Source organism: Triturus cristatus, chromosome 10 (genome assembly GCF_964204655.1).
Source record: "Triturus cristatus chromosome 10, aTriCri1.1, whole genome shotgun sequence".
Lineage (NCBI taxonomy): Eukaryota > Metazoa > Chordata > Amphibia > Caudata > Salamandridae > Triturus > Triturus cristatus.
In genome coordinates this window covers 851,518,017-851,543,261 of record NC_140593.1, presented here as the reverse complement: position 1 = coordinate 851,543,261, position 25,245 = coordinate 851,518,017, and the positions used below count along the sequence as shown (strand labels likewise).

At 50.0% G+C, this 25,245-nt stretch overlaps 1 protein-coding gene across 1 annotated transcript in view; it reads left to right on the top strand.

Moving 5' to 3' along the window:
* Positions 1-2,586: 2,586 nt before the first annotated feature.
* Positions 2,587-25,245, top strand: part of LOC146793599 (mitotic spindle assembly checkpoint protein MAD1-like) — an 897,449-nt gene continuing 874,790 nt past the window's right edge. The window contains exon 1 of the mRNA XM_085630171.1: positions 2,587-2,787. Coding sequence (XP_085486297.1) covers positions 2,622-2,787 — 166 coding nt within the window. The 5' untranslated portion in view covers positions 2,587-2,621. The remainder of the gene's footprint in view (positions 2,788-25,245) is intronic.

Genomic DNA, 25,245 nt, shown 5'->3' with positions numbered 1-25,245 from the left:
CCACTTTCATGGCCACAGAAGGGGCTTTCAGCCGCGCCAACCGTATCCTAGCCGCAAGATGGCGCTAGTTCACCAACCTCTGCGCAACCATGGGCACTGCTCCTTTCGACCCCGTGGTTTGGGCGGCCAGAGGTCGGGTCAGTCCACTCCTCCGGAGCCCTGCCGCCTCTAAACCTTCCTAGTCTGGCCCTTCAAGATCATTGGTGGGCAGTTGGTGGCAGGATCAGCTGTCAACTCCACCACTAACAAAACATCACATCGGACAGGTTGGTTCTTGAGATAATCCGAAGGGTCTACTCCCTCCCCTTCGAGACTACCTCTTCTTCAATGCCTCCAAGTTACGGCCAGCTCTGGCCAATCCCTGCACAGCTTTCATAGCATCACAGCAGCACGGGGATTGCATAGAGTCTCCGATGCTGTCCCAGAGTCTGCTGGGACCAGTAATAACACAGAGGCACGACACGGGAGGCGGCCGGCAGTTTCTTGTAAGTCTTCTGTTTTTTTTATTATTATTATACTCCCTTCCCTGCGTACCCCCTCTCCCACTGCGTGCGCCCCCTCAGCCTGACCACTTTTTGTATGTGACTGCAACCACTGTATGTCGCTGCACTCTACACTGAGCTACTCCATCCTGCACCACTCCACACTATGCCACTCCACACTATGCCACTGCACTGTACGCTGCACCACTCTACTTTGTCACTGCACTCTACACCAATTCACGCTACGCCAAAGCACTTTATGCTACTTTACTCAAAACCAATGCAATCTATGCTAATCTATTCTGTACCACTGTAATATATGCCACTTCCCTCTAGGCCACTCTACGACACTCTGCTGTATGAAACTCCACTCCACTATACTCTCCGACACAGCTCCACTCTACGACAGTCTACAAAACTCCCTCTATACTACTCCATGCCACTCTACTAAATTCTATTCTACAACACACTATGCTAATCTACGACATTCCACTCTACTACAATGCTTCACTCTATGCTACTCCACTCTACAACAATCTACTCTGCTCTAGGCAACACCCTCTACACCACTCCACACACACTATGCTACTCCACAACACCCAACTCCACTGACACTCTACTCAATTCTACGACACTACTCCACTCCCTTCAACTTTACGCCACTCTTCTCCCTCCACAACAGTGCTCAACACTGTACGCCCTTCCATGACAATCCTCAACTCTACTGTATAGCACTCTACGGTACCGTACGCCACCCCACGACTCTGTGCCCCTCCGTGACTCTCTGCTCCCCTCCGTGATTCTCTATGCCCCTCCTCTCTATGCTACTACTCTATGCCACTCCACGACTCTCTACACCACTCCATAACATTCCATTCCAGGATACTCCACTTTGACACTCCACTGCCCTTTACACCACTAACTTTCAGCCATGCTAGTCTACAACATGGCTAAAACAGATTGGCAAAGGCAATAGCTGTTGCATAGTCGAGACTTATTGGCTTCGCCAATGCTTGTTGTAAGGTGGGAGTAGAGACCAGATATGTGTCATCTACTTGATCAGTCTGTGTCCTGCCTCTACCCCATGCACTGCCTTTGCCTCAATAGCTGTTGGGGAGGCATCCAGTGGTAAGGAAGGAATGTTGGACACCTCATTGCCTTCATTCCTGCACTTCCCCGTTGTTAGCCTTGTATCTCCCATTAACACAGGAAACGAGAGCGACACTCTATTATTGTGTCTTCACTGCTCACAAAAGACCGATATTACTCTTCTGAGAGCACAAATTCATACAGATGTCTGTGCGTTCTTGGCGGTCGTAATGCAAATCTAAAACCTTGAGATAAAATGACCATGGAATTTCTGTACCCAGGATCGAAGTTATTCAGGTTTGTGTCTGGGGCTCTGATCCCACTTCTGGCAATTCTGGGCATTAGCAGCAGCTCTAGCGGTCTTACATCCTGAGGGTCTTGTACGATTCATGTGCACAGTCCATAATTCAATCATTTACATTTCTAACATCGGTCTCTGTCGCCTGGAGTTTAAATTTCAGTCAGAAGATAGCATTTGCATATAGACTCGGGCTTCAAGGCAAAAGAATCCTCCATCTAATTTTTATATATTGAAAAATGGGAACATGCAGACTAGCTAATGGAGGCTCTGTTTTGTAGAACATTGTGTGTGTGGCATTCATGTAGAGATGTTCTTAAACCACACACTCCTCCAATCTTCTTTTAGCTCTTTCAATTCATGTCTTAACTGCATAGTATTGAATACCACACTTTGATCAAAGTCGTCAAAGCAGGTTTGTGTTTCTCTAGTTTCGCCATGCCCTTCTTGGCTAAATCCGTGATGATCTCTTTTCTATAATTTAGAGCCGGAGACCCCAGAGATTCTTCTGTATTACAGATCTCGATATAGTGGCCAAGCCCAATATTGGGATTGTACTTAGCATCTGTTTGGTATTGTTAGGAATTCTGCAAAAAAGTGTCTATATTTTTAGTTTTTTCTTGGAGTCTTGTTAGTTGTTGAAGTGTTTCAATTTCAGTGTTGATGTTACTGCTGCCTTCTGTAATGAAAATGTGGAACTTCCTCAATAGGACAATTTTGACACCAGTCAGTATAAAGTGCTTCATCTGAGTATGAATCCAGCAAGCAGTGCCCAGCAGCGTCGCCAAGAGGAGCATCAGCTGCTGCAAGATGAATGCGAGAACCTGCGAAAGCTCGTCCAGGGGCTGGAGGAAGGCAACCCTATTCCAGAGAAACTGGAAGCCATAGGATCTGTGGTGTCCACGCAGGAGCTCACAGGTAATCGCTGTTCCGCAGCCCATCTCCCAAGGTACCAATATTGATTGATTTTGACTAGTCTTGCTAATTGGCAGGGTTCATGTCTGTTGCTTGGATGATTGAGCAGGATTGACCTTTGCAGGACCATAGACCAGAGCTTTGACCGGAGTAGATGTCACAGCCGTCAAACCACCCATAGGCAGTTGGACAAATGTATTTAATATTTGCGCTAGGGGGTGTCATTGACTAGGAGAAATGGCACCTACGGAGTTAGCGTCAGTGTTCACTTCCTGTTTATAAATGCGGTGCAATAGGTGAGGGAAAACACCTTACACCCTCCAAACGTTGGACCCTAACGCCAATCAAGTTATGAATTCTTATCCTTTGCATATGCTCCAATATTAAATGCACATTCCGCTCGTATTAGGTGCACACAAAAGAAATAGGAGTAATGTCTTTTTTTGTCTTTTCTTTGTCTTTAATCCAGCAACCCCCAATCCTTGTTGGATTAAAGACAAAGAAAAGACAAAAAAGACATTACTCTTATTTCTTTTGTGTGCACCTAAGACGCGCGGAATTTGCATTTAATATTGGAGTATGTGCAAAGGATAAGAATTCAAGTGTATTTAATGGAGTCCTTTGGCTGTGATATTCCTTTAATTTTTTGGAGCACTTGGGCGTAAGTGTTGTGCATAAAAACAGACTAGGAAATAAGCTTGTGGTCAAAATAAATGATCCCATAGAAGTGGTACCGAACATCAGTGCTCATAGTGATTGGACATTGTAAGAGAAGGCTGTCTAGATGAGATGTATGTTTTGGTTTTGAGAATTTTAGAAAGTGTAGGTGAAGAAGACCACCAGTGGCAACGAGTAACATAGCTTGTACCGCTACAGGCGAAAATACTGTAAACTGGGGGGGTAGACAAGACTTATCTGGCCGAAGAGACAAGCAGCAAAAATGGAGCTGGTTGTGAGAGGAGACTTATGGGCTGGCCAGACCATTAATGCATTTAAAGACCTCATGGAGAAAGCGAGCAGCAGTGAGGCGAAGTGAGATGAGCACAGTAAAAGAAACATTGCAAAGTAGTCTAAAAATAAATTGAAGAGGTGAAAGTGTGTACGCAGGAAGAGCAATACGAGAATTAACTTGCGAGTGAAAAATGTAAAGAAAATAGATGCTTTTTATATCCATCAACCTGGAATTGGGCCTTTTTTGTAAGGGTTAAAGATTTAGGAGGGACTCTTGTCACTGTAGAACAATATCAGCCAGTTCAGTTGATTAAAGTAAAAGAAAAGTAGTCCATGTGTCCCCAGGAGCCCCAGTGTATTAGATGTGAAGCAGTAGATGCTTTACTGCATCGTGAATTAACTAAGCCTGAAAAAGGGATTTTTACTTGAGGAGAGACATTTTCAAAATGTTTTGAATCCTCTAGATAATAATTCAGTGCCACTAAAGCAGCTAGGTTAATAACTTGTCTTACTGTATTCGCGGGAAATTAATTTACATTGAATACGAGTACTTTTACAATAAATCACAGGTAAAACTAAGACAGTGGGACTCATTTAATCATTTAAGTCCGCTATGTTGCGAACCCTTTGAAATTCCTGCCGCTGTCTACGAGAAGGCCAACCACTGAAGCAAGTCTTTTTTTTTTTTTTGTCCTAGAATCCACATTGAACATCCTGCTCATAAATACATGGGGTAAACTGATTGGTTGCCATTCGTTGGTGATGTGTATTTACAAAGTAACCGTTATCTCCCATGATGCTCTTGGATTCTCTGAATATCCTCCACGAGTGTCAGGGGCCCAGGCCCTCAATCAGTTTCTCTCTCTAGCGTTAGTTTTTCGGTCTCACTTCCTCCATCCCTTCCTTGCGTATCCCTTCCGCCCACTAAATACCTTCAAGCCTGCATGTGGCTCTTTGCTTCCAAGGAGTTTTGAAGTTTTGCAGTGTCAGTTATTGTGCTGTACCACTTGATTATTGGCATGGCCTACCCCAACTTGTGGATAGGGTTGGACAGATTTACGGAGTTTAACTCCGCGGAGTTACATAAAACCTCTGCTGAGTTGCATCAACGGACAGAAAATATGCATGTCGGTCTATTTGCGCCTCAATTTAGCGGTAGTCTCGTGAACAGCGCAGAAAAATTAGTTTAAAAGGCAGTGGTTAGAGCATGCTGCCATTCAAGTTGATTTTATTGCAGCTGAAATAGAAAATCTGCTCGAGCAGCAGCCAATCTACTCGGATGGCATACCTCTGTCTGTGACTGCTCGAGTTGGAAAATGGCACAAGGGATGCCAAACCTCGCTCGTTCGCTTTTGCATTTCTGAAGCCTTGTGGGGAAAAAATTCCGCTGTGCAACGATGGGGGGAATTCATCCAGAGCTCCATGTTACAAGAGTAATGCAGGGTTGCCCAATTCAGCCACTTCTGTGGGCAGAATGAAACATTCCGCCACCCGTACTTGTGGACCATGGTGCTGAATGTGCAGACTTGAAGACCGGACAAGCACAGATATTTGGACATTACACCTGCTTGCACCCGCACATCAGTACTTTATTTATTTGGGAAGTGTTGAGTGTGAGAAGTTGGCCTGGCATATGCTGGTCACTAGTTATAGTGGCCACCTTGCACCAGTCCAATTCGACTCTTGGTAGATAGGTTTAAAGACAACCTTTTTAAAGAAAGCTATCCTAGTGGTAGCTGTGGAGAGCAGCCTTCAGGCTAAGTCTCTGAGGAATGTAAAGCAGCTTGATTTACCTTATAATCTCTTGAATTACCAAATGAAAAGACACCACACAGGTATATATATCAAATATATATGTATTTATTTCTAAATATACTCTACTAATCTTTGAGATTAGAGCCAGGTAAACATTCAATAGATCAACAGTTCTCAATAAATTAAGCACAAATATGGCTGTAGCCCTAGGGGCGTACCAGACCATATACTAAAATAGTGGGTTAACAAACTCAACTTGCAGAAGTAAGAGGCCTAGGGCCTTGGGAATCGCTGGGGCTTCACTGCTGCAGTGTTTACAGGTAAGTAATCGGCCCACAGGCGGCGCGTGCAGTGTCTAAACACACATGCGGGTTTCTCATAGGTTTCAATGCAAAAATGTCGCGGTTTGTAATTTACAGTTCTAGGGCACTTCGGAGTGGACAACAAGCAAACAACTTACAGGGTAAGTACTTCGATAGCCAATGCGCACTTGGGCACCGTAATGCCAGAGTTACCTCACCCAGGGAAGCCGGGTGCAGAGGTGTCCTTTGGTGTCGGGTCGCGATGCTGCTTTCAATGGGAATCGAGGTGTTCTTGCTGCTTGCGTCGTCGGGTGAAGTGTCCGTGGAAATCCAATGATGGATGGAAGTTGCAGGCGACCTAGAAATTGAGGGGACAGAGTTCAGAGTCACTTGCCAGTGACCGGTGGCCTTCAGGATACATGACCACAGCTGTCGCGTCTGTTCACGTCGCTGATGTCATTTTGTCTCTTTGCTCCAGAGGTCCAGGAGGGGTTGATGCAGACCAGCAGCTGGATTCCGGAGGTCCCACAACGTCTGCAGCTGTTGGCGGTGTCGGCACTCGAATCGGAGTCAACAAACCTTCGCAACTGCAAGTCTTGTGTGGATGGAAGAATGTCGATGGATCAGACCAGCAAGGTCCGATGAACTTACCCAGCAAAGGTAAGTGAGGGCAGGCCCAGAGCAACCAGGTGAGCCCTTGAAGTCGTTGTGGAAGTCTTCTGGAGGGCAGCTAGCCAACGGGCAAGCAACCGCAAAGACGCCTTTGCAGGAAAACTTCAGCAACAGCCCACGGTCACTCGGGACGAGGTAGGCCGCTGTTCTTTGGTTTCAGACCTGCTAGGGACTTGGACAGTAAGTGGTCCAAAGCACAAGTTTGTAGTTTGTCGTTCAGGGCTTGTACTCTAAATCAGTGCACGGTTCCCTGGTATTGCTGTTCCTCGTCACTCGTGGGGTCCAGACGCCACAGCTTCGCTGGAGACTCAAAATGGCCGACGAGAGGTCAGGAAATCAGCTTCAGGTGACGCAGGGACTTCGGGCTCCGGCGGGAGCGGTAAAGTTTGCAACCCCTATTCTGTTTTTTTGATGCCTGCCAAGCAGGGGAGTCACTCCTTGACTCCAAGGGAGATCCTTCGGTCTTCTAAAGGTAGTAGAAAGTTGAAGGGCCAGGATTCTTCTTCTTGAGCATCGTCCAGGTGTAATCTGACTTGCATTGGCAATGTGTGGTATCTTATACTGATAAGATGGGAGGGACTAGCTCTATGGCCACTCCTCTAGGAGGGCCAGGGTAGTGGGTGGTTACACCCACTTCCCTTTGTCCAGTTTTGCGCCAGGACAGGGGTAAGCAGCCCCTGAACCGGTTTGAGCTGGCATATGCACAGAGGAGCCTTTTGCTCCCCCAGTGCAGGACTTCAAAGCACTCTAAGAGTGCACCCACCCAGCTCCAATAAACTAAATGCTGTCTGGGAGGTGGTAACACCTCCCTGTGACAGGAACCCTTTTGTTGGGCTCCCTCCACTGCGAGTTTCGGTCAGCAGCAGGAGGGCAGCCTGGTGTCTGTGCTGGTGGCATCCATTTTGTGATGCCAGGGCCTTAGAAGATTTCTACCGGTTAGTACAGAGTGTACATGTCGTCCCCTCTAGAAGGGTGGGATCCTACTCCCACACCAGTTACTGGTGTGGGGGTAGGATTCCAAGTTGTTTGACACCAAACACGACATGTTTTGATGTAGTCATCCCAAAGTTAGCATTTACCACAAGGTTATAATGCACTTAAGAGTATATGGTTTAACCGCATCCACAAACAGCAGCAGAGAATAGACTCTGCCAGCTGCAGAGGGGTCCTGCTCAGGCAGAAGCACCCCCTCACATAGTAAACCACGCACCCTGCCCTTGGGATTGATAGGGCCTACCATAGGGGTGACTGATAGGTTCATATGTGTGTGCATGGTGAGATATAGGAACCTATACCTCTGTGAGGAGTGCTAACACTACCTCACACAGGCTGCAGTAGCAGGCCTGTGGTGTCAGATTGAGAATGCTTCCCAGGGGTGGCATAATACATGCTGCAGCCCCTGGTAGGCCTGTGAAGTACTAATGCCCTAGGTACCTAAGGTACCATATACTAGGGGCTCACAAGGTACCACAGTATCCAATCACTAGTGCATCTAATATGCACACCAAGTTGTTTAGAGAGATCAGTTAGACTGGGGCCCTGTTTAGCAGGGACCCAGCCAGACTATAGCCAGAAACCAGTGTATACATCAGAAAAAAAGTGGGGGCAACACAAGTGCAGATCCTACTCTCCTACATTGAGTAACAATTAGTTCAAGTCTGATTTCTATTTAACAATATAAATTATGATATTTTCATTTGTTTCATAATTATTCATGATCGTGAAGTCTTAATTAGCTTGCAAGCTAAAATCAAAACCTCTTGGCAAATGGATTTCTCAATATGGAATCTCTTGCCAGGTCTGGGCACAACAACAAAAATAATTATTCTGTCTTTCTTCCTCCTCCCAGCAAAGTGATTATCCAGTAAATATTAATTTAAAATAGGAGATAAACAGGTTTGTACAGAATGAGCAAACACCAGCCTTATTTTTGTTTTGTTTGTGCTTGAACATGGACTTCTCTATGAAACCTAGAGTCCTCAGCCAGAATGTAGGGACAACTGCTAGTATTTTCACAGTAGCGGGCTGATTGGCACTCTATTTTATGCATGGGTATATTTCCTGAATGTTTCATTATATCCAGAGCAGAAAATGAAACCCCCAACCATCCTGTTCAGCCTATAGCTGTACTAGGCAAAGTGGTGGTTATGGAATTAATATGCAGCTGCACCTACCCTGGCTTTTTACCTACCTCGCCAATCCAACTATGCTTGGAGTTAATCAGCTTACACTTTTCCTCGTGTCCTTAGTATACTACAATATCCCCATACATTTGTTATCCAAACAAAAAACCTAAAGCAGCTGAGATTGCAAAACCTGGCATCCAGGGTTTTTTATACTGGCAGTTATTTCAGAGAGTACCATTCAAACCCCTATACATCCACGTGGAAGCTCGTCTTACTAAGCGGTGTCAACTAAACTACTGTTGGTAGAATTACCTTTAACAGTTGTCGTATGGCAGTGAAAATTCTGACGGGGACAGTCCCGCAGGTAGCTAGAGGCAGTCACTACTGGGGTTTGGTGGATGTTGCAGTAGCTCAAATTTTGAAGTATGTCTGTTGGACTTGGCCCTCTCTACAGGGTCACTCTCAAACTTTTTGCCTTCACCCCTCCTGTTTTCTAAACCCGTTATTGTTGACTTTTAGATTCTGTGCACTTTACCACTGCTAAAATACTTGTGCTCACTCCTTAAAACATGGTAAAACTGGCTTACACTTAGTTGGCACATTTAATTTACTCATTAGTACAGTGGTACTATATGTACCCAGGGCCTGTAAATTAAATGCTACTAGTGGGCCTGCAGCACTTATTGTGCCACTCATTTAAGTGGCCCTTTAAAACATGCCTCTGCCACCATTGCAGCCTGTGAGCAGTTCTAAACTGCCAAGTCTACGATGCAGCAGATCGAAATGCATTCAAAACAAGCAGGAGGCACTACCATACTCGCATTAAATTAGCGAAAAAAGAGTATTACTCCCACAAAATACTTAAGGCCAACCAAGAACATAAAAACATATTCTCAATCATAAAGTCCTTCACCGACCCCAAAGCATTGCATAAATAAATACCTCCCTCTCAGAGCTTACGTGACCAGATCTCGATCTTCTTTGAGGAAAAAATCCAGAATATCCAAAAGGATTTTGTAAAGTCCCCCACACAAAATCGTGACCGGAACTTGGAGCCCGACCCACCTAGCACTGATCACTCACTCCAAACCTTCGAATCTGTCTCGCTTGAGCAGATACAGGCTACAATTGTCGCATGTAAATCAGGTTCTCCCTTCGATGCCTGCCCCCCCATGATTCTTCACCAAATCACAGACATTGTCAACCCAGTAATCAACCAGATAGTCAATTCCTTATTACTCTCAGGCACAGTTCCAGACGAATGGAAGCTAGCCATAGTGAAACCTTTGGGGAAAAAAAAGTAAAACTTAGACTCAGACAATCTCTCTAATATCCGCCCTATATCGCTCCGCCCGATACTGGGCAAAATCACGGAAGGCTAGTCCACAAAGAACAAACTACGTTCCTTGAAACCGCCAGGATCCTCCACCCTCGGCAATCAGGCTTCAGCCCCAAGCATTCCACAGAATCTGCACTCCTGGAAAGATCGGACACACTAAAAACTATAGCGGACAAAGGCAGGAAGGCAGTTTTGATTTTGCTCGACCTGTCTACCGCATTTGATACCATCTCACACAGTATTCTCCTTGCTAGACTCAAATCCAGTGGCATCTCCAATACTGTTGTAGCTTGGATCGAGTCCTTTCTCACCAATCAATGGCAAGCAGTGTCCCTCGGAACCTCCCTCTCTCTGCTCATCCCTCAGCCCACTGCTCTTCAACCAATACATGGCCCCTCTCATTTCCCTGATATCTTCTTTTGAGATTGAAGTAACGTCCTACGCAGACGATACACAATTGATTCTATCCCTAGACAAAGACTCCACCAACGCTGAACTCCATTTCAAACTATGTCTAGCTTAGGTCATCCAGTGGTTAAAGGACAACCACCTCAGGTGCAATACAGGCAAAACCGAGATCCTTCTGATAGGAAAAAACAATCCCTTTCAGCCAAGTGCTTGGTGGCTGGAAGGTACGATAGCACCTCCCACTACTGTCAAGGTAGTCAAAAACCTAGGAGTGCAATTTGACAGCACTCTCTCCTTCTGAGCACACGCATTGACAGTGGCAGGGACCTGCTTTAACCTTATCAAGTCATTAAAAAAATTATTTGACTTCATCCCCCTTACCGCTAGGAAGACCCAGGCAGTGGTACTGATTCTCTCACGCCTGGACTACTGCAACAGCCTCCTGGCAGGAGCAAATAAACAAACACTAAAAAGACTACAAGTGGTACAACACGCTGCGGCCCGCTTAGTCCTGAAATTACCACATAGGTCCTCCGCATCCGCAGTACTCAAAACCCTCCATTGACTTCCACTACATAAGAGAATCCTATTTAAGATACTCTTAATCACGTTCAGAGCATCCCTAAACCTAGGCCCAACGTACCTCTCACCTGGATTCAACCCATACATCACGGCTAGGACTCTCAGATCCTCATCAAACCTCCTCAAATCCCCTGCTTTAGGTACAAGACCAAGGGAGGAAAAACAGTAGCTGCATTAGGAACCAAAGCCTGGAACCTCTTGCCAACACACATGAGGTTGTTGGAAACGGAGACACAGGTTAGGAAGGCACTGAAAACCTGGATCTTCAGACAAATTCTGCCTATCTCTCATATAGGATCCCTGCAGCGCCAGGATTCTCCTTTCGGAGTGACAGCCCGCGCTTTATAAATGCAACCATCAAATCAAATTCAACTTGTCAAAATAAACCCTTTGTCAGGCCTGAACCTTCCTTTTTAATACATTTAAGCCATCGTTGAAGTAGGCTTTAAACTGCTTACCGGGCAGGGTGCATTATATTTAAAAAGTACGAAATGTGTTTTTAAGTTTTGCATGTCCTGGTAGTGAAAAACTCCTAAATTCATTTTTCACTACTGTAAGGTCTACTTCTCCCTAATTGGTTATCTTATTATAGATAATACGTGCTAACTTGTGATTTTGATCAGGTGGAAATGTCCTGTTTGCACTCAAATGAATTGTAATTTAATATTCTCTTTAATGGTAAAGACTGATTTTGGATTACAATTATGAAAATGCCACTTTTAAAAAGTTTGCATTTCCCTGCCCTAAACTTTTAGGCTTTCTAGGAGTTCCAGCTGCCAGTGCTTGTTAATTGCTCCCCTATTAGGATTGCATATTGTGTCCAGACAGTGAACAATAAGACCTGGGTGTAGCTGGGAAAGGGCCATCCTGACAGATTTGGAGGGGCGAAGCCATTCCCTACCCAATATATATTTCAAAGGAGCTGCCTCAGCACACACAGAACTTGAAACCAGGCTTTTGTCACCCCAGACATCTTGGGGTGACAAACCTGGGCAGGGAGGAAGGTAATTTCAGACCCATCTGTGTGTGTGTGAGGGGTGGGGGGGGCTGCAGAAGTGTATTCCTCTTCAAAGCTGGCTCCAGGATAAATAGTGGACCCTCAGACCCACTCTTCACTACACTAAAGACTGCAGAAGCACTGCCTTGTTCCTCAGAGGACTGCCCCGCTGCTTGAGGCCTGCCTTGTTTCTCAAAGGACTGCCCTGCTACTTGAAGCCTCTCTTGCTTCTTGAAGGAGAGAGGGTCATCTCCTTGAACCCAGGACAACCAGAGTGACTCCAAGGGTCAGTTGGCTGACCACCTGTTCTGAGCTACAGGCACACATCAAGGTACAGAGGCCTCCCTGCAACTGCCCAGGTGACCTGATGCAACTGGCCCTGCCTGAACTTGCAACTGGACTTAACTGGGCCTGTCTGAGCCGAGCTGGCCTCTGCTGTAGATAGTTCCTGGTCCCCGAGAGGTGCCTTCCCAGTTCCTGGAACCTGGGATGGCATCTATTGAGCTCCTCCTTTGAAATTCTGAAGTCTTGAACTGTGTGTGCTGTACTGTGAGATGGTAACTTTTTCAGCCGGAGTAACCTGGTTCCTATATCCGGCCTGCACTCCATCGTCGTCTGACTGAACTTGTGACTTTGTCAATATTTAGCACAACCAGATACACACAGTTGGTGCTTTCTGCTTCTTGGTGCTATTTTCTTTAACTTAAACCTTTAAAATCGCCTAACTCCGATTCTACTGATTGGATTTTGGAGTATCTGGCATGATACCATCACCCGATAGCTGTCGGCTAATAAACCCACTGTTAATCCGGGAGCTGAAGTTCAAAGGTTTTTTCCACCTGGGAGCATATCAGTGCACTGGCATCACTTGTTGGGCAGCACCGGAGTGTGTGCTGCACTTATTCTGCGCACAGCACATCTGTGTGTTGTAAATCCATCATCTAAATCACACAAACCCAGAGGATGGGCTCGAGAAGCGGGGATTACAGGTCATTAATTTTCATTTCTCAATGACTTTAGACATGTCTAACTGCTGATGCTCTCACTGTTCTGGTAAAAAAAAGTCTTTTAGCATGCATGTTTTCAAAGGAGTTGTAATAACAACCCATTAGCAGGAGATGCTTTCATTTGCATCTGAAAGTCTGTCTGCCCTCTCACCCACTGGGCTTTTTAACCTGTGACTACATACAAGAAAAATATGCAGAAAGCATGCTATTGTATGTTATTTTGCGTTTAACCCCTTCGCCGCGGGGGTAACTCGCCCGGGGGGGGGGGGGCAGTGCTGTTCTCGTGACGAGCCCAGATCGTCATGAGCACAGCTCCACTGTGCCTCATGACGAGCTGGGCTCGTCATAAGCATGCAAGGGGTTAACTGCTCTATGCGTGAGATATTGTGGAGAGGTGTGGCTCACTGGTTAGAGGCGGCAGATCCGCAAGCAGAGAATCGACCAGGGTTCAATTCCCGACGCGGCAGGGTCGTGGACCAGGGTCAAAACGGACTCGATAATTCTCGCCTCGGTACCTACTCTAACCAGGAACACACTCGGCAACTCTGGGCATTAGCTTGCCTCATCTCCACAACAGCCCCCCACATTCGCCGGGGATGCCTGGTTTCACCTTGGAGATACCCAGGAGGGACCATCTCACAGGGATAGCCAGGACGGGTTCCCCAGCGGTCTACAGCGCCACGACGCCTCAGGGCAGCAGTGCGCTTTACAAGACACATACATTTACATTTACGCTTTAGCAATACGGCACAGGATACCAACATGTACTTTTTTTCAGACCACAGCATGTTGCATTGTCAGGCTTGTAGTTTTGCCTGTAACAGTTTAAATATGGGCTCAAAACCCCACTATTCAAAGTGCTGTTGGCTAAAATGCCAACATTTGGCTTGTAAAACCAAAAGTAAACCCTGCTCACATATTTTCTGAGGGTTCACTGTTCAGTCATTATGCATTAAAAAAAGCATCGACAACGTGGGTCAATTGTTCTGTGCAGTAAAATGTTTTACTTCGAACTCCACAACACAATGGTACAACATGGCATCTGCAGCACAAACTTCCCTAACACAAAGTAGAAGAAAAGGATGAGTGGCAGTAGCAGAAGGATCATCCCACTATTCTCTAACACATAGAGCACAACTGCAACACAGGTGGCTAACGCACTAAAGAGGGAGTGAGAAGTGTTAAAGGACTGTTGTATGATTTCAATAAAGAAAATAAACATACAAGAAGTAAAACCTTCTGCAAGAAACAGTCAAACCTCTTATGAAATTACAATACATTTAGTTACCCACATAGGAAGATGAACGCTCACCTACCTAGTATGATATGCTTCATCAGTGGGTTCCATATTTTGCACTGGGAAGCATTCGATTACTGCTGTTAACTGGTTGTACAGTTTGCCAGCTATGCCTTGTCTGGTTTGGGGGAGTGTTAGAATCTGGGGTCTCTGGTTGGCGCAGGTATGCACTTGCGACAAGCAGGGACCCTTTCCTCTAAGTCAGGGCGAAGGATTACTCTGGGAAAATAACCCCTGCTCACCCTCTAGGTAACGTGGCGCGAGCAGTCAGGCTAGATTCCAGAGGGCATTAGGTTAAGCATTCAAGATGTTCCACACAATAACCACCAACCCACCACACAGAGACACAAGGCTGTATTTTTGTAAAAATATACTCTTTATATAAAAGGTTTCTTTAAGCAGGCTTTCAAAAATACAGTTCTTTACTCCAAATGAGGTTCCAGTTACTTGCAATACTTTTCAAAGAGTCCACAGTTCTTAAAAGGGCACTTTTCAGTTTAAAATATGCTTCTTTTGGGGTCTGTACACTTCGTAGCGCCTTCGGTACACTTCGGATGGGGTTTTAGGCGCGTCGTGCCGTTTCTCACGCTTCTCGCCTGAGCACGCGTACGTTGGACTGAAGCCGTACGGACCGTACCCTCGTAGGTACGCGTCGTACAAGTCCGGTACGCCTCTTGCCGAACCTCACGCTTCCCACGTGAGCAACGCCTATATATTTTCACCGGTACGGACCGTACCTTCGTGGGGATGCTTCGCACAGCTGGTACGAACCGTACCAACGCTCACCCTTCACGCGTGAATAACGTAGCGCGACGCTGGCACCGTACAAAGCCCGTACAAAGCCCGTACAAAGCGAAGGATGCTTCGTACAGGGGCGCTTCAGCACACAGTACCTGGTTCTTTGGGGGCAATGTTCGTGGCGGCGTCCGCAGTCCCGTAAAGGGCGTCCCACGTCGCGTTGCAGTCCCGGTTCTTCAGCGGACGGCGATGCTTCGTGGGGCGCTCGGGGGCGTCTCAGCACACAAGGAAGGGGTCAGAAGCAGGAGGGGCAGCTCAGGGGTAATCCTCAGCGGCGCAGCGTTGTCGGCTTCGGCCAGACGGCGAACAGGGTGCCTGGGGTCCTTACAGTGGTCTCGGCGGCGCAGGGTCGCAGAGGCTCGGCGCTTGGACACCGGTCATCTCTCCTCACGTAGCGAGCTACGGCTCGAGGGGGCAGTTGCTTGCTTTGGTGAGACCAGGCGGGCTGGTTTTCACGGTGCTCACAGCAGCCCGGGCAGCCAGAAGTCGCGGTGCTCAGTGAGAGGGGGGCACACAGGTTCTCTGGGGTCAGCGTTGCAGGGTCACCCACAGCAGCTTCCTCTTCTTCCAGGGGAAAGGTAGCGCCCACTGTTCCTGGGGCGCAGTTCAGGGGGCAAGTTCACACGCAAGCCCTTGGAGATTGTTTGTAAAGCACAAGTTGAATAAGTCTCTTCTTCAGTCTTTTCCTCTCCTTCTAGCAGCAAGGCACCCACCACAGGCCAGTCTCTCAGGCTTAGAGACAGTACTCCTCCATGCAGCCTTCCCAGGTCCTTCTGTTCAGGCAGAGTTTCTTCTTGGCGCAAACAGGATCTGATTTCTTAGTAGCAAGGCTCCTTATTTTATACAGCAATTCTTTTGTTCTTTGTCGCCAGGGGGCCTGGGCCTGGCTCAGTCCGGTTTTGGAGCACTTTGTTGTGGTGACTCTGCTCTTTCCTTTCAGCAGCAGGGCAGGGACATCAGCCGCTCCACAGGGGGCGGAGCCAGCATTGTGGTGGCAGAGCACAGGTCTATTCAGAGTCAAGGTGTACTCCTCCCACCCATCCTGGTGTAATCTCTCTACCCACCACCTGGCAGCCAGCCTGTCTCCTGGAATTCCCCAGCCCTGCCCCTCACTGAAACTAGGCAGCACACACACACACAGCAGAGGCGGACTGAAATGGCTAAGCGAGTAAATACTAACTTTCTAAAAGTAGTATTTACAAACCCAGGATATTAAAATAAACTTTACTAAAAGAAGTATTTTATTATTCTGAGTTCAGGCATACTAAACTTGACTTCCTACCATGCTCTGAGTCCACTGGGATTACAGCGTGTAGTAATTCCAGCAGCCCATTCTGGCCTATGGAGAGCAGGTAGCCTTCAATAGTGACAAACGAAAATGGCTGTAATTCACTATTAAGACATGCCACACACATCAGAGCATGTCCTACCTTATGCCTACAATGCACCCTGCCCTTGGGCCTACCAGAGGCATGATTAATATGTAGTTAAGGGAAGGTTTAGGGACTGGCAAGTGGGTGCACTTGCGCAGTCAGCGCGACAGTACCAGACTGCACGCAGATTCTGCAGTGGCAGACCTTAGACACATTTTACTAGGCCGCTTCTGTGGGTGGCACAACCAGTGCTGCAAGCCCACCAGCAGCATTTGTATTTACAAGCCCTGGCACTCCTGGTGCACTTTACTAGGGGCTGATAGTAAAACAAATAGGCCAAACATGGACACCAATCAATGTATACATTTCATAAGGGAGCACTTGTACTGTGGCACTGATTGGCAGTGGCACAGTGCTCTGAGCAGCTAACACCAACAAAACACATGAGTCACATCAGCAAAAAGTGGAAGGGAATCTGACAGGCGAAAACAAGACACACTGACTGCTCGAGGCCAGTTCCAATTACCATAAGCGTGGGTCTACGTGGTTATTTGTCCTGCATGTGGGCCTCTGGCCCAAGACTCAACACAGCCTACAGGGGCTGCCGTCAGTGCTGCTCCCACAAACAGGCACAGCCTTCATTCTGCTCACCAAAAGCCTCAGACGCTGCTCATAAAAAGGACCCCCATTCACCCTGCAGTCGAGAAGTGGCTCTTAAAATCTCCGTTGTGGGGATGTGTTTTGTCGCTTGTTAGAAATGAGGGGGCTCTGGTTGGCGCAGGTATGTACCCACAACAAGCAGGGACCCTTTACTTCTTGTCAGGGCGAAGGATGACTCCCCAGAATAACCCCTGCTCACCCTCTAGGTGCGTGGCACGAGCAGTCTAGGCTAAGTCTCAGGCGTACACGGTTAAGTAAGTGCAGTTAGACATGCAGTAAACCCCTTGCATGCACCACAAATGGACACCAATCAGGAAGTATATCAAAAATAAGCTTTTATGTAGTTTCAGCAGATTCAATACAAGGCCCAGTAACGTTAAACTGATGGGGCCACAATTCTCAGGAATACGGTAAAGTTCTCTTTGTTACGGAAAGTTCTTAGGCGGGCACCGGGTAACTGTAGGCCTCAGCGCACTCCGTGCTGAGGCGGCGACCGGGGAGCACACGGCAGATGACAGGGAAATCAGAAAGTTGCGGACCCTGGATCCGATGCGAGCTCGCGGTCGAGTTCGTAAGTACAGTACCTTGTTTCTTTACGCGAAGGCGGGTGCGGGATTTCAGCGGCTCTTCGTCAGAAGGGTGAGGCGGCGTCCGGGGCTCCCACACTTCGCGATGGGGGTCTGATCATCAGGCTCACAGCTAGAGCGGGGTGTTGCAGGTGGCGAGTGAACAAAGCGGGGCAGCCAGGCACGCAGGTTACGTCCGGGCCGTCCGAGGCTTGGAGATGCTCACAACACCAATTCCGGCGGGAGGGTGAAGGTGCGCAGCGAGCCTCCAGCGAGCGAGGTGACAGGGGCAGCCCAGCACAGTGTAGGGGGAGCGGCTCCGATCGAGCGAGGCTCTTCCCAAGGCGGGGACGGCTAAGCAGGCCTGGTCATGGCTCAAGGAGGGACTGGGGCACGAGGGTCACAGCTCCGGCGAGGGAAAGGGCACCACAGTCCAGCAGCAGGCGAGTGAAGATCAGGTAGAGCCCAATGGTCCTGGGGCTCAGTTCAGGGGGCAAGCTCGTTTCAGGCCCTTGGAGATCGTTTTGAAAAGCACAAGTCTTGAAAGTAAAGATAAAGCAAAGTCTTCAGCAAAGGTTTCTCTTCTCTCCTTTGGCAGCAAGGTCACCACTGCAGGCCAGTCCCCCAGGATAGGGACAGTCTTCCTCCGTACAGCTTTCCCGGTGCCTCCTCCTCAGGCAGAGATTCTTCTTGGTCAAAAGCGGATCTAGTTTCTTAGGAGCAGGGCTCCTACATTTATACAGCAAATCTTTTGTTGTCCCAGGCCAGGGGGGCCCTTGCCTAGTCCAGTCCGGTTTCTGAGCACTTTGTTTACGCGATGCAGGCTTCTTCTTTCAGAGTGCAGGGCAGAGTCATCAGACGCTCCACAGGGGGCGGAGCCGGCATTGTGGGGGCAGAGCACTGTCCCATTCAGAGCCTAGGAGTACTCCTCCCACCTATCTACCTGTCGATCGTCCTATTCACCACCAGGCTACCTAGACCTGCCCATCTGGGTTCCCCCAGCCCTGTCACTCACACCAGCCAGACATCAGATACACATCACGCAGATGCGGGCTGAAATGTTTAGGCAAGCAAAGGCCAGCTTTCTAAAAGCGGCATTTGCAAATGCGGAATATTAAAATAAACCTTGCGAAAAGATGTACCTTATTATTCCGAGCTCAGGCATACTAAACTCGATCTTCTACCATGTTCCCTGGGTCGGTTAGGATCATAGGATGTAACAATCCCAACCGCCCATGCTGGCTTATGAGAACAGGGTAGCCTTACAGTAGTGAACAACAAGATGGCGGTAATTCACTACTAGGACATGCCATGCATCCAGGCTTGTCCTACCTTACGCTTACAACGCACCCTGCCCGTGGGCCTACCAGAGGGGTGACTAACCTGAAGTAAAGGGAAGGTTTAGGGACTGGCAAGTGTGGGCACTTGTCAGTCAGCATGTCAGTACCAGACTGCACACAGGTTCTGCAATGGCAGACCTTAGACATATTTTACAGGCCGCTTCTGTGGGTGGCACAACCAGTGCTGCAAGCCCACCAGCGGTATTTGTATTTACACGCCCTGGCGCTCCTGGCGCACTTTACTGGGGTCTGACAGTAAACCAAACAATCCAATCATGGAATCCAAACAACATATACAATTTACATAGGGAGCACTCGCACCGCGACACTGGTTGGCAGTGGCACAGCGCGCTGAGCGGCCAACACCATAAAAACACATGAGGCACAGCGACAAAAAGAGGAAGGGAGACTCACGCCAAGGTGCCAGGTCTAACACCGCTCTAGCGGCGTCACGCTCGAGCAGGGCACGTCACGTGCCTGGAGAACAGGTGGGCGCTGGAAAAACCAGCAAAACACAAAACCCCGTCCAATTTCTGCCTTCTCCTGCCACAGCTTCCCCCGTCGCTTGTTGCAAAGGAAAAGCAAAAATAATTAACCTAATTGCAAAGTACTGCCGCACTTCAGTACCTAGCTACAAGTTTTTTCAACTCTTAGTACCTCATTAAATTGCAATTATTTAATTCAATTGCCTGTGAACAAGAAGCGGTCACCCCTGTGAAAGGAGTTGGTGGTTGCTTTGCTGTGACAAATTAGAATCTCTTCAGGCACTTGTGATGAGCTCAACATTTTTTATCGGTAACGCTTACCTTGTATTTCTTTTCAATTTTAAAGTATTTTATTGTCCATATTTCAGTGTGATTATAGCCGTAGCAAGGACATACGGGTCTCAGACCCCACCCAGTCGTTCGACATTTGCATTCCTGGCTCACCACTTGTGAGAGAAACTAATGAAATAAAGTTCCGAAAGTCTGAGGCCTTTTTTGTTTTTAACGGATAAACGGAGATTCCTCTCCTTTCAATTGCCCCACTGCAAGGCTCTGGGTCCGGAAACGTTTCCAGCAGTTGCTCCTGTGTGCCGGTAGGTGGCGCAGTCAAACTCTGCGGCGATCACCTTGTTGCGTCGTGATCACTATTAATTATCGGCCGCTGCGCCGCGCCGCGCAATAAACAGACCACACACAGCTAGGTCTCTCGGCGCGAACTGCCGAACTCTGGGCACGCCCCTCTTTATTTAACTCGATGCGTACGCCACCGTCGCGGCGTATGCATCACGTAGTTTACATGTGCGCTCTAGCGTCCAACGCTAGAGCGCTAACTGCAACATCCCTCTCCAACTTGGATGACAAAACTCCGACTCGAACTCCCCCACTCAGTCACTTACTTGGCAGGCAAAGTCTCTGAGGCGGCTACTTGGTGGAGGATTCCCTCTCAGCCCATACCTGGTCGTCGCTCGGGTGTTGGCGTCTGGCGGGCAGTCGCATTCCGCCCGGTCGGCTGCGGAGCTGGGCCCGCCCGGGTCTGTTGTCGACTCTGGTTGGGTCAGAGGTGATGAAAGTTCTCTTTCGGGAATCCTGGTGTCCTCCACCTCTTCCTCCGCGGCCTCTGGCCGGTGTTCTGTGGCCGAGGGTATGTGCTTGAACCACGAGATGTTACATGTGGCTGACTCAGCCCCTCTTCGGGTCGTGATCATTGTCCCGTGGCGGCGTTCCACTGTCCAGCTCCCGGGCTCGTACGGTGGCTTGAATTTCCCCCCGGGTCTCCGGGTCTTTATGAGGACATTGTCTCCCGGCCCTGGGGGGCGCGCTCCCGGCTTCCCCTGGCCCAGCTTGCTTGCTGGTTCCGCCGCTCTCGTCGTTGCAGAGCCTGCTCCGCTGCAAACGGCGGGGGGGCCCACCCGGGGACTGTGGGTAGGCCATCACGGCGTGTCCCTTTTAGCATGAGGGCCCAGGGGGCTTGTCTGGTGGAGCAGTGTGGTGTGCTGCGATACTCCCCAAGGAACCATTGGATTTCTCGTTCCGGGTCCCGATGTTCGGCGCTGGCTATTCGCAGAACTTTGTTTAGTGTCCGCATGAAGCGTTCAACCTCGCCGTTGGCTTGGGGCCACTGTGGGGTGATCCGCCTGTGGCGTATGCCGTGATGTGCGAGGAATTCGCGGAATTCATGGCCCTGGAACGGTGGCCCGTTATCGCTCTTCAGTTCTGAGGGGCGCCCGAACATGTGGAATATCTTCTCTAGTGCTGGCCCTACAAACGTGAAGGCGGTGGATGGCAGCGCCTCCACTAGGGGGTATTTGGAGAAGTTGTCCACGACTACCAGCATTACTCTCCCGTCTGAGAGGGTCCCAAAGTCCACGCTGACTTTGTCCCAGGGGTGTCTCCCGGGCTCTTCAGTCACGATGGGGGCTGGAGGTTCAGGTCTGCTAGTCATCTGACATGCCGGGCAGTTCCTTACGATGTTTTCCACCAATGCGTCCATTCCCGGAAACCACACCTTTTCTCTCATTCTTGCCTTCATCCTCTCCGTTCCTTGATGACCTCTGTGGGCCAGGAGGGTGGCTTGGTGGCGAAGCGCTGCTGGCACGACTATCCTCGCTCCTCTCAGGACTATTCCATCTCTGGTGGCGCTGAGCTCATTCCGTACGCGCCAGATCTGCTGCAGGTCAGCCCTCTCGTCCTCTGTCCACGTGTTGGCAGACTGTAGGAAGTTGGTCCACGACCCCTGTTGGAGGGCTTCCCGAGTTCTGGTCATTACGGTGTCGCGATCCGCAGCTTGCAAGATCTCTTGGAGTGTCAGTACCTGCGGGCAGGTTAAGGCCGCGACGAAGTCTAGATGCGCTTCAGCTGCGTCTTCCTCGTCCTTCCCGGCTTGTGGGGGCTCTCTTGTGTCCGGGTGTCTGGACAGGAAGTCGGCCGGGTTCATGGCGCCAGGCCGGTAGGTTATGTCCATGTGGTATTGTTGGAGTCCAATGGCCCATCGTACAATTCGTGGCGGGGGTGTGGTGCTGTCCCTTTAAAAAGGGGTACCAGGGGCTGGTGGTCCGTCACGACCGTGAACGGATGTCCACAGATGTATAGTTGGAAGTGTCGACAGCCCCACCTTATGGCCAACGCCTCCCGCTCGATCTGGGAATACCTTTGTTCGGTTGCTGTGAGTGCTTTGCTCGCATAAGCCAATGTGGCCCACCGCCCTGGCTCTTGTTCCTGCGTGAGGACTGCCCCGAGTCCCACCGGGCTGGCATCGACTAGTAGCTCCGTTCTTCGTGTGGGGTCGAAGTAAACCAGAGTAGCGTGGTCGAGGAGCGCTGTCTTGATGGCTTGGAACGTGGTGTCTTCCTGGGGCCCCCACTGCCAAGGTGCGTCCTTCTTCGTCAGTTGTCTGAGGGGCTCGGCAAGTGTCGCTAGGCTTGGAATGAATCGGCCGCAGTACGTGGCCATTCCCAGAAAGCTGCGTACCTCCGAGGCAGATGTGGGTGCTGGGGCGTCCTTGATGGCTTGGGACTTCCGGGGGTCCACCTGAATGCCGTTGTTGGTGAACTTGTACCCGAAGAATTCTATTTGCTGCTGGAATAGCTGGCACTTGTCCTTGTGGAGTGTGACTCTGTAGTCCCTGAGGCGTGTCAGTGTGGCTCTGACTCTCCGATAGTGCTCATCTATGGTGGTGGAGTGGATCAGTATGTCATCACTCACATTCATAACTCCTGGCAGGCCTTGTAGTATGTCCCTGATCGTGTTCTGGAAGATCTCCGCCGCAGACGATATCCCGAAATTGAGTCGCCTGTATCTTCTCAGCCCAAGGTGTGTACTGAAGGTGGTGATGTACCTACTCTCTTTGGCTAGTGTTAGCTGGTGGTAGCCGGCGTTTAAGTCCAACTTGGAAAACCACCATGCCCCGTTGAGGTCCGCAATGATGTCGTCCATGGTGGGTGTGATGTGTCTCTCCCTCTTGATGGCTTTGTTGGGGAGCCGCATATCAATGCACACCCGGATCTTGCCTGGTTGGCGAGGCTTCTCCGCGATTACCATTGGGGACACCCATGGGGTGGGGCCAGTGACTGTCTCTATGACCCCTTGTTCTTCCAGCTTCTTGAGTTCTTCTTCCACCAGAGGGCGTAGCTGAAAGGGGATCCGTCGGTGCTTCAGTGCCGTGGGTGTGATAGAGCGGTCGATGTGGAGTCTGACCGGCGGGTGCTTGATTTTCCCCAGGCCCGTGAACAGTTCAGGGAACTGGTCCAGCAGGTTGGCCGTTTGATTATCTTGAACTTTCCGGATGAACACTAGGAGTCCTAGGTCCTTGGCGGCGTGTCCACTTAGGAGCGTATCTACCTCTTGGTTGATGATGTGTACATCAATGGTGATCTCGGCGTCCTCTGTTCCCACCGGTACTGTCATTTTCCCCAGAAGGGGTAGTGGGACGTCGCTGCCATATGCATATATGCGGGCCTTCGATGTCTTGAGTTCTGGCTTCGGTCGGAGTCAGTTGTACTGCTGCACCCCCATGACGGTGACTGATGCTCCCGTGTCGATCACTGCGTTCACCTTTGACCCTGCGACTCTGACGTCGCACCGGGGTTGTGGCAGTCTTGTGCTTTTTAGGGCTCTGGTGAACGAGTTCACGTATGTCTCCTCTCCATCATCAGACTCCGAGTCGTCCTCCTGCAGGGCTCGCGTGTGTCTGGGTTCAGCGTCGGTACGTGAGGAGAGGGACAGTTGGGATAGCTGTCTCACCATGCCTTTCGCAGGCCTCTTGCCCCTGTGATCCTTCCGCGGGGCGCGCTTCCGGCAGACGGAGGCAAAGTGGTTCAGGGTGCCACAGCTGGTGCACGTTTTATCTTTCGCAGGGCACGTCTTGCCGTGGTGTTCTTCATACCCGCAGTAGTCACACTGCGCTGGGGGCGACTTCCTGGGTGTTGGTCGGCGCGTCTGTTTGCGCGTCCTCACTGCGTCTGCGCGCTCTGCCTTGACGGTCACTCCTGGCCCCGTGCCTCGTGTGAGCGCTTGTTCCATCTCCTCCGCACGTGCGTCGGACAGGTCGTGGGACCGTGCCAGCACCAGAATGTCAGCCATCGGGATGTTTGGTTGGCAGAGGATGAGGCTCCGCAGTTTCTTGCTTCGGATGCCATAGATGAGCTGCGCCCTGATCTCTTCTTTTGCTCGGTCACCAACCAGGTGAGTGTCTGCGAGCACCCTCAGCCGTGCATGAAAAGCATCCACTGACTCCCCCTCTTTCTGCTTCACCTGACTCATCTTGAAGTTCTCGAAATCCGGGTTCATCTGGGGGTCAAAGTGAGTATTGAGGGCCGTCACGGCCGCGTCGTAGTCGTCCGCATTACCGGTGTTGGGAAGGTGCTTAAACAACAGGTAGACTTCCTCCCTCGCGTAGTGAAGAAGGAGCGAGCGCTTCACCGCCCCGTCCGTCTCCCAAGAACCGATGAAGTAGTTGTTGAGCCTGTCGATCCACGTCTGCCAGCGTGGGGCGGCCGTGGCGGGGTCAGCCGTCTCGCTGAAGGGTGGCAGGACACCGGTCGGAGGGTGAAACGGGTGGGCAGGCGCCTGGGCTCCGTCATCTCCCATGGTGCGGCAGGGAAGGCGTGGCGCTGGGAAGCAGGGCAGCTGCTAGAGGACCAGCGTGGCGAAGGGCAGACGAGGGCTACGTGGAGGACTTCGGGGCCTCTGGGGGGGGGGGGGGGCTGGCGCAGAAGATGAGGCACAATGCACCAGGAGAGGCGCAACGCTGAGGCGAGACCAGCGGGAATCTTCTTCCACCGGTTGCAGGCACAAGTGATTGGTGCACATACGCTCACCGTGTGGAGAGGGCAGCAGTGAAATCCAGGCCCTGGCAGCAGTAGCAGGAGACACAGACACGTGGTGGCCCTGGTTCGAGCGAGCAGCGTGGTTGTCCGGAGGGGGGGGGGGGGCTCAGGCGAGGCCAGAGCAGAATTGCGGGACTGCTGCGATCCCAGGAGCAGAGGCAGCGCTCTTTGCAGTGCACGCAGCAGGTCCGGCCGCCTCGTTGCCAGTGTTGCGTCGTGATCACTATTAATTATCGGCCGCTGCACGCGCAATAAACAGACCACACACAGCTAGGTCTCTCGGCGCGAACTGCCGAACTCGGGGCACGCCCCTCTTTATTTAACTCGACGCGTACGCCACCGTCACGGCGTACGCATCACGTAGTTTACATGTGCGCTCTAGCGTCCAACGCTAGAGCGCTCACTGCTACACACCTGACCCCCCCTCGCCTCTGGAAGTGAGCGCAGAGCCGTATACATGCATCACCAGCGCCTGCTGA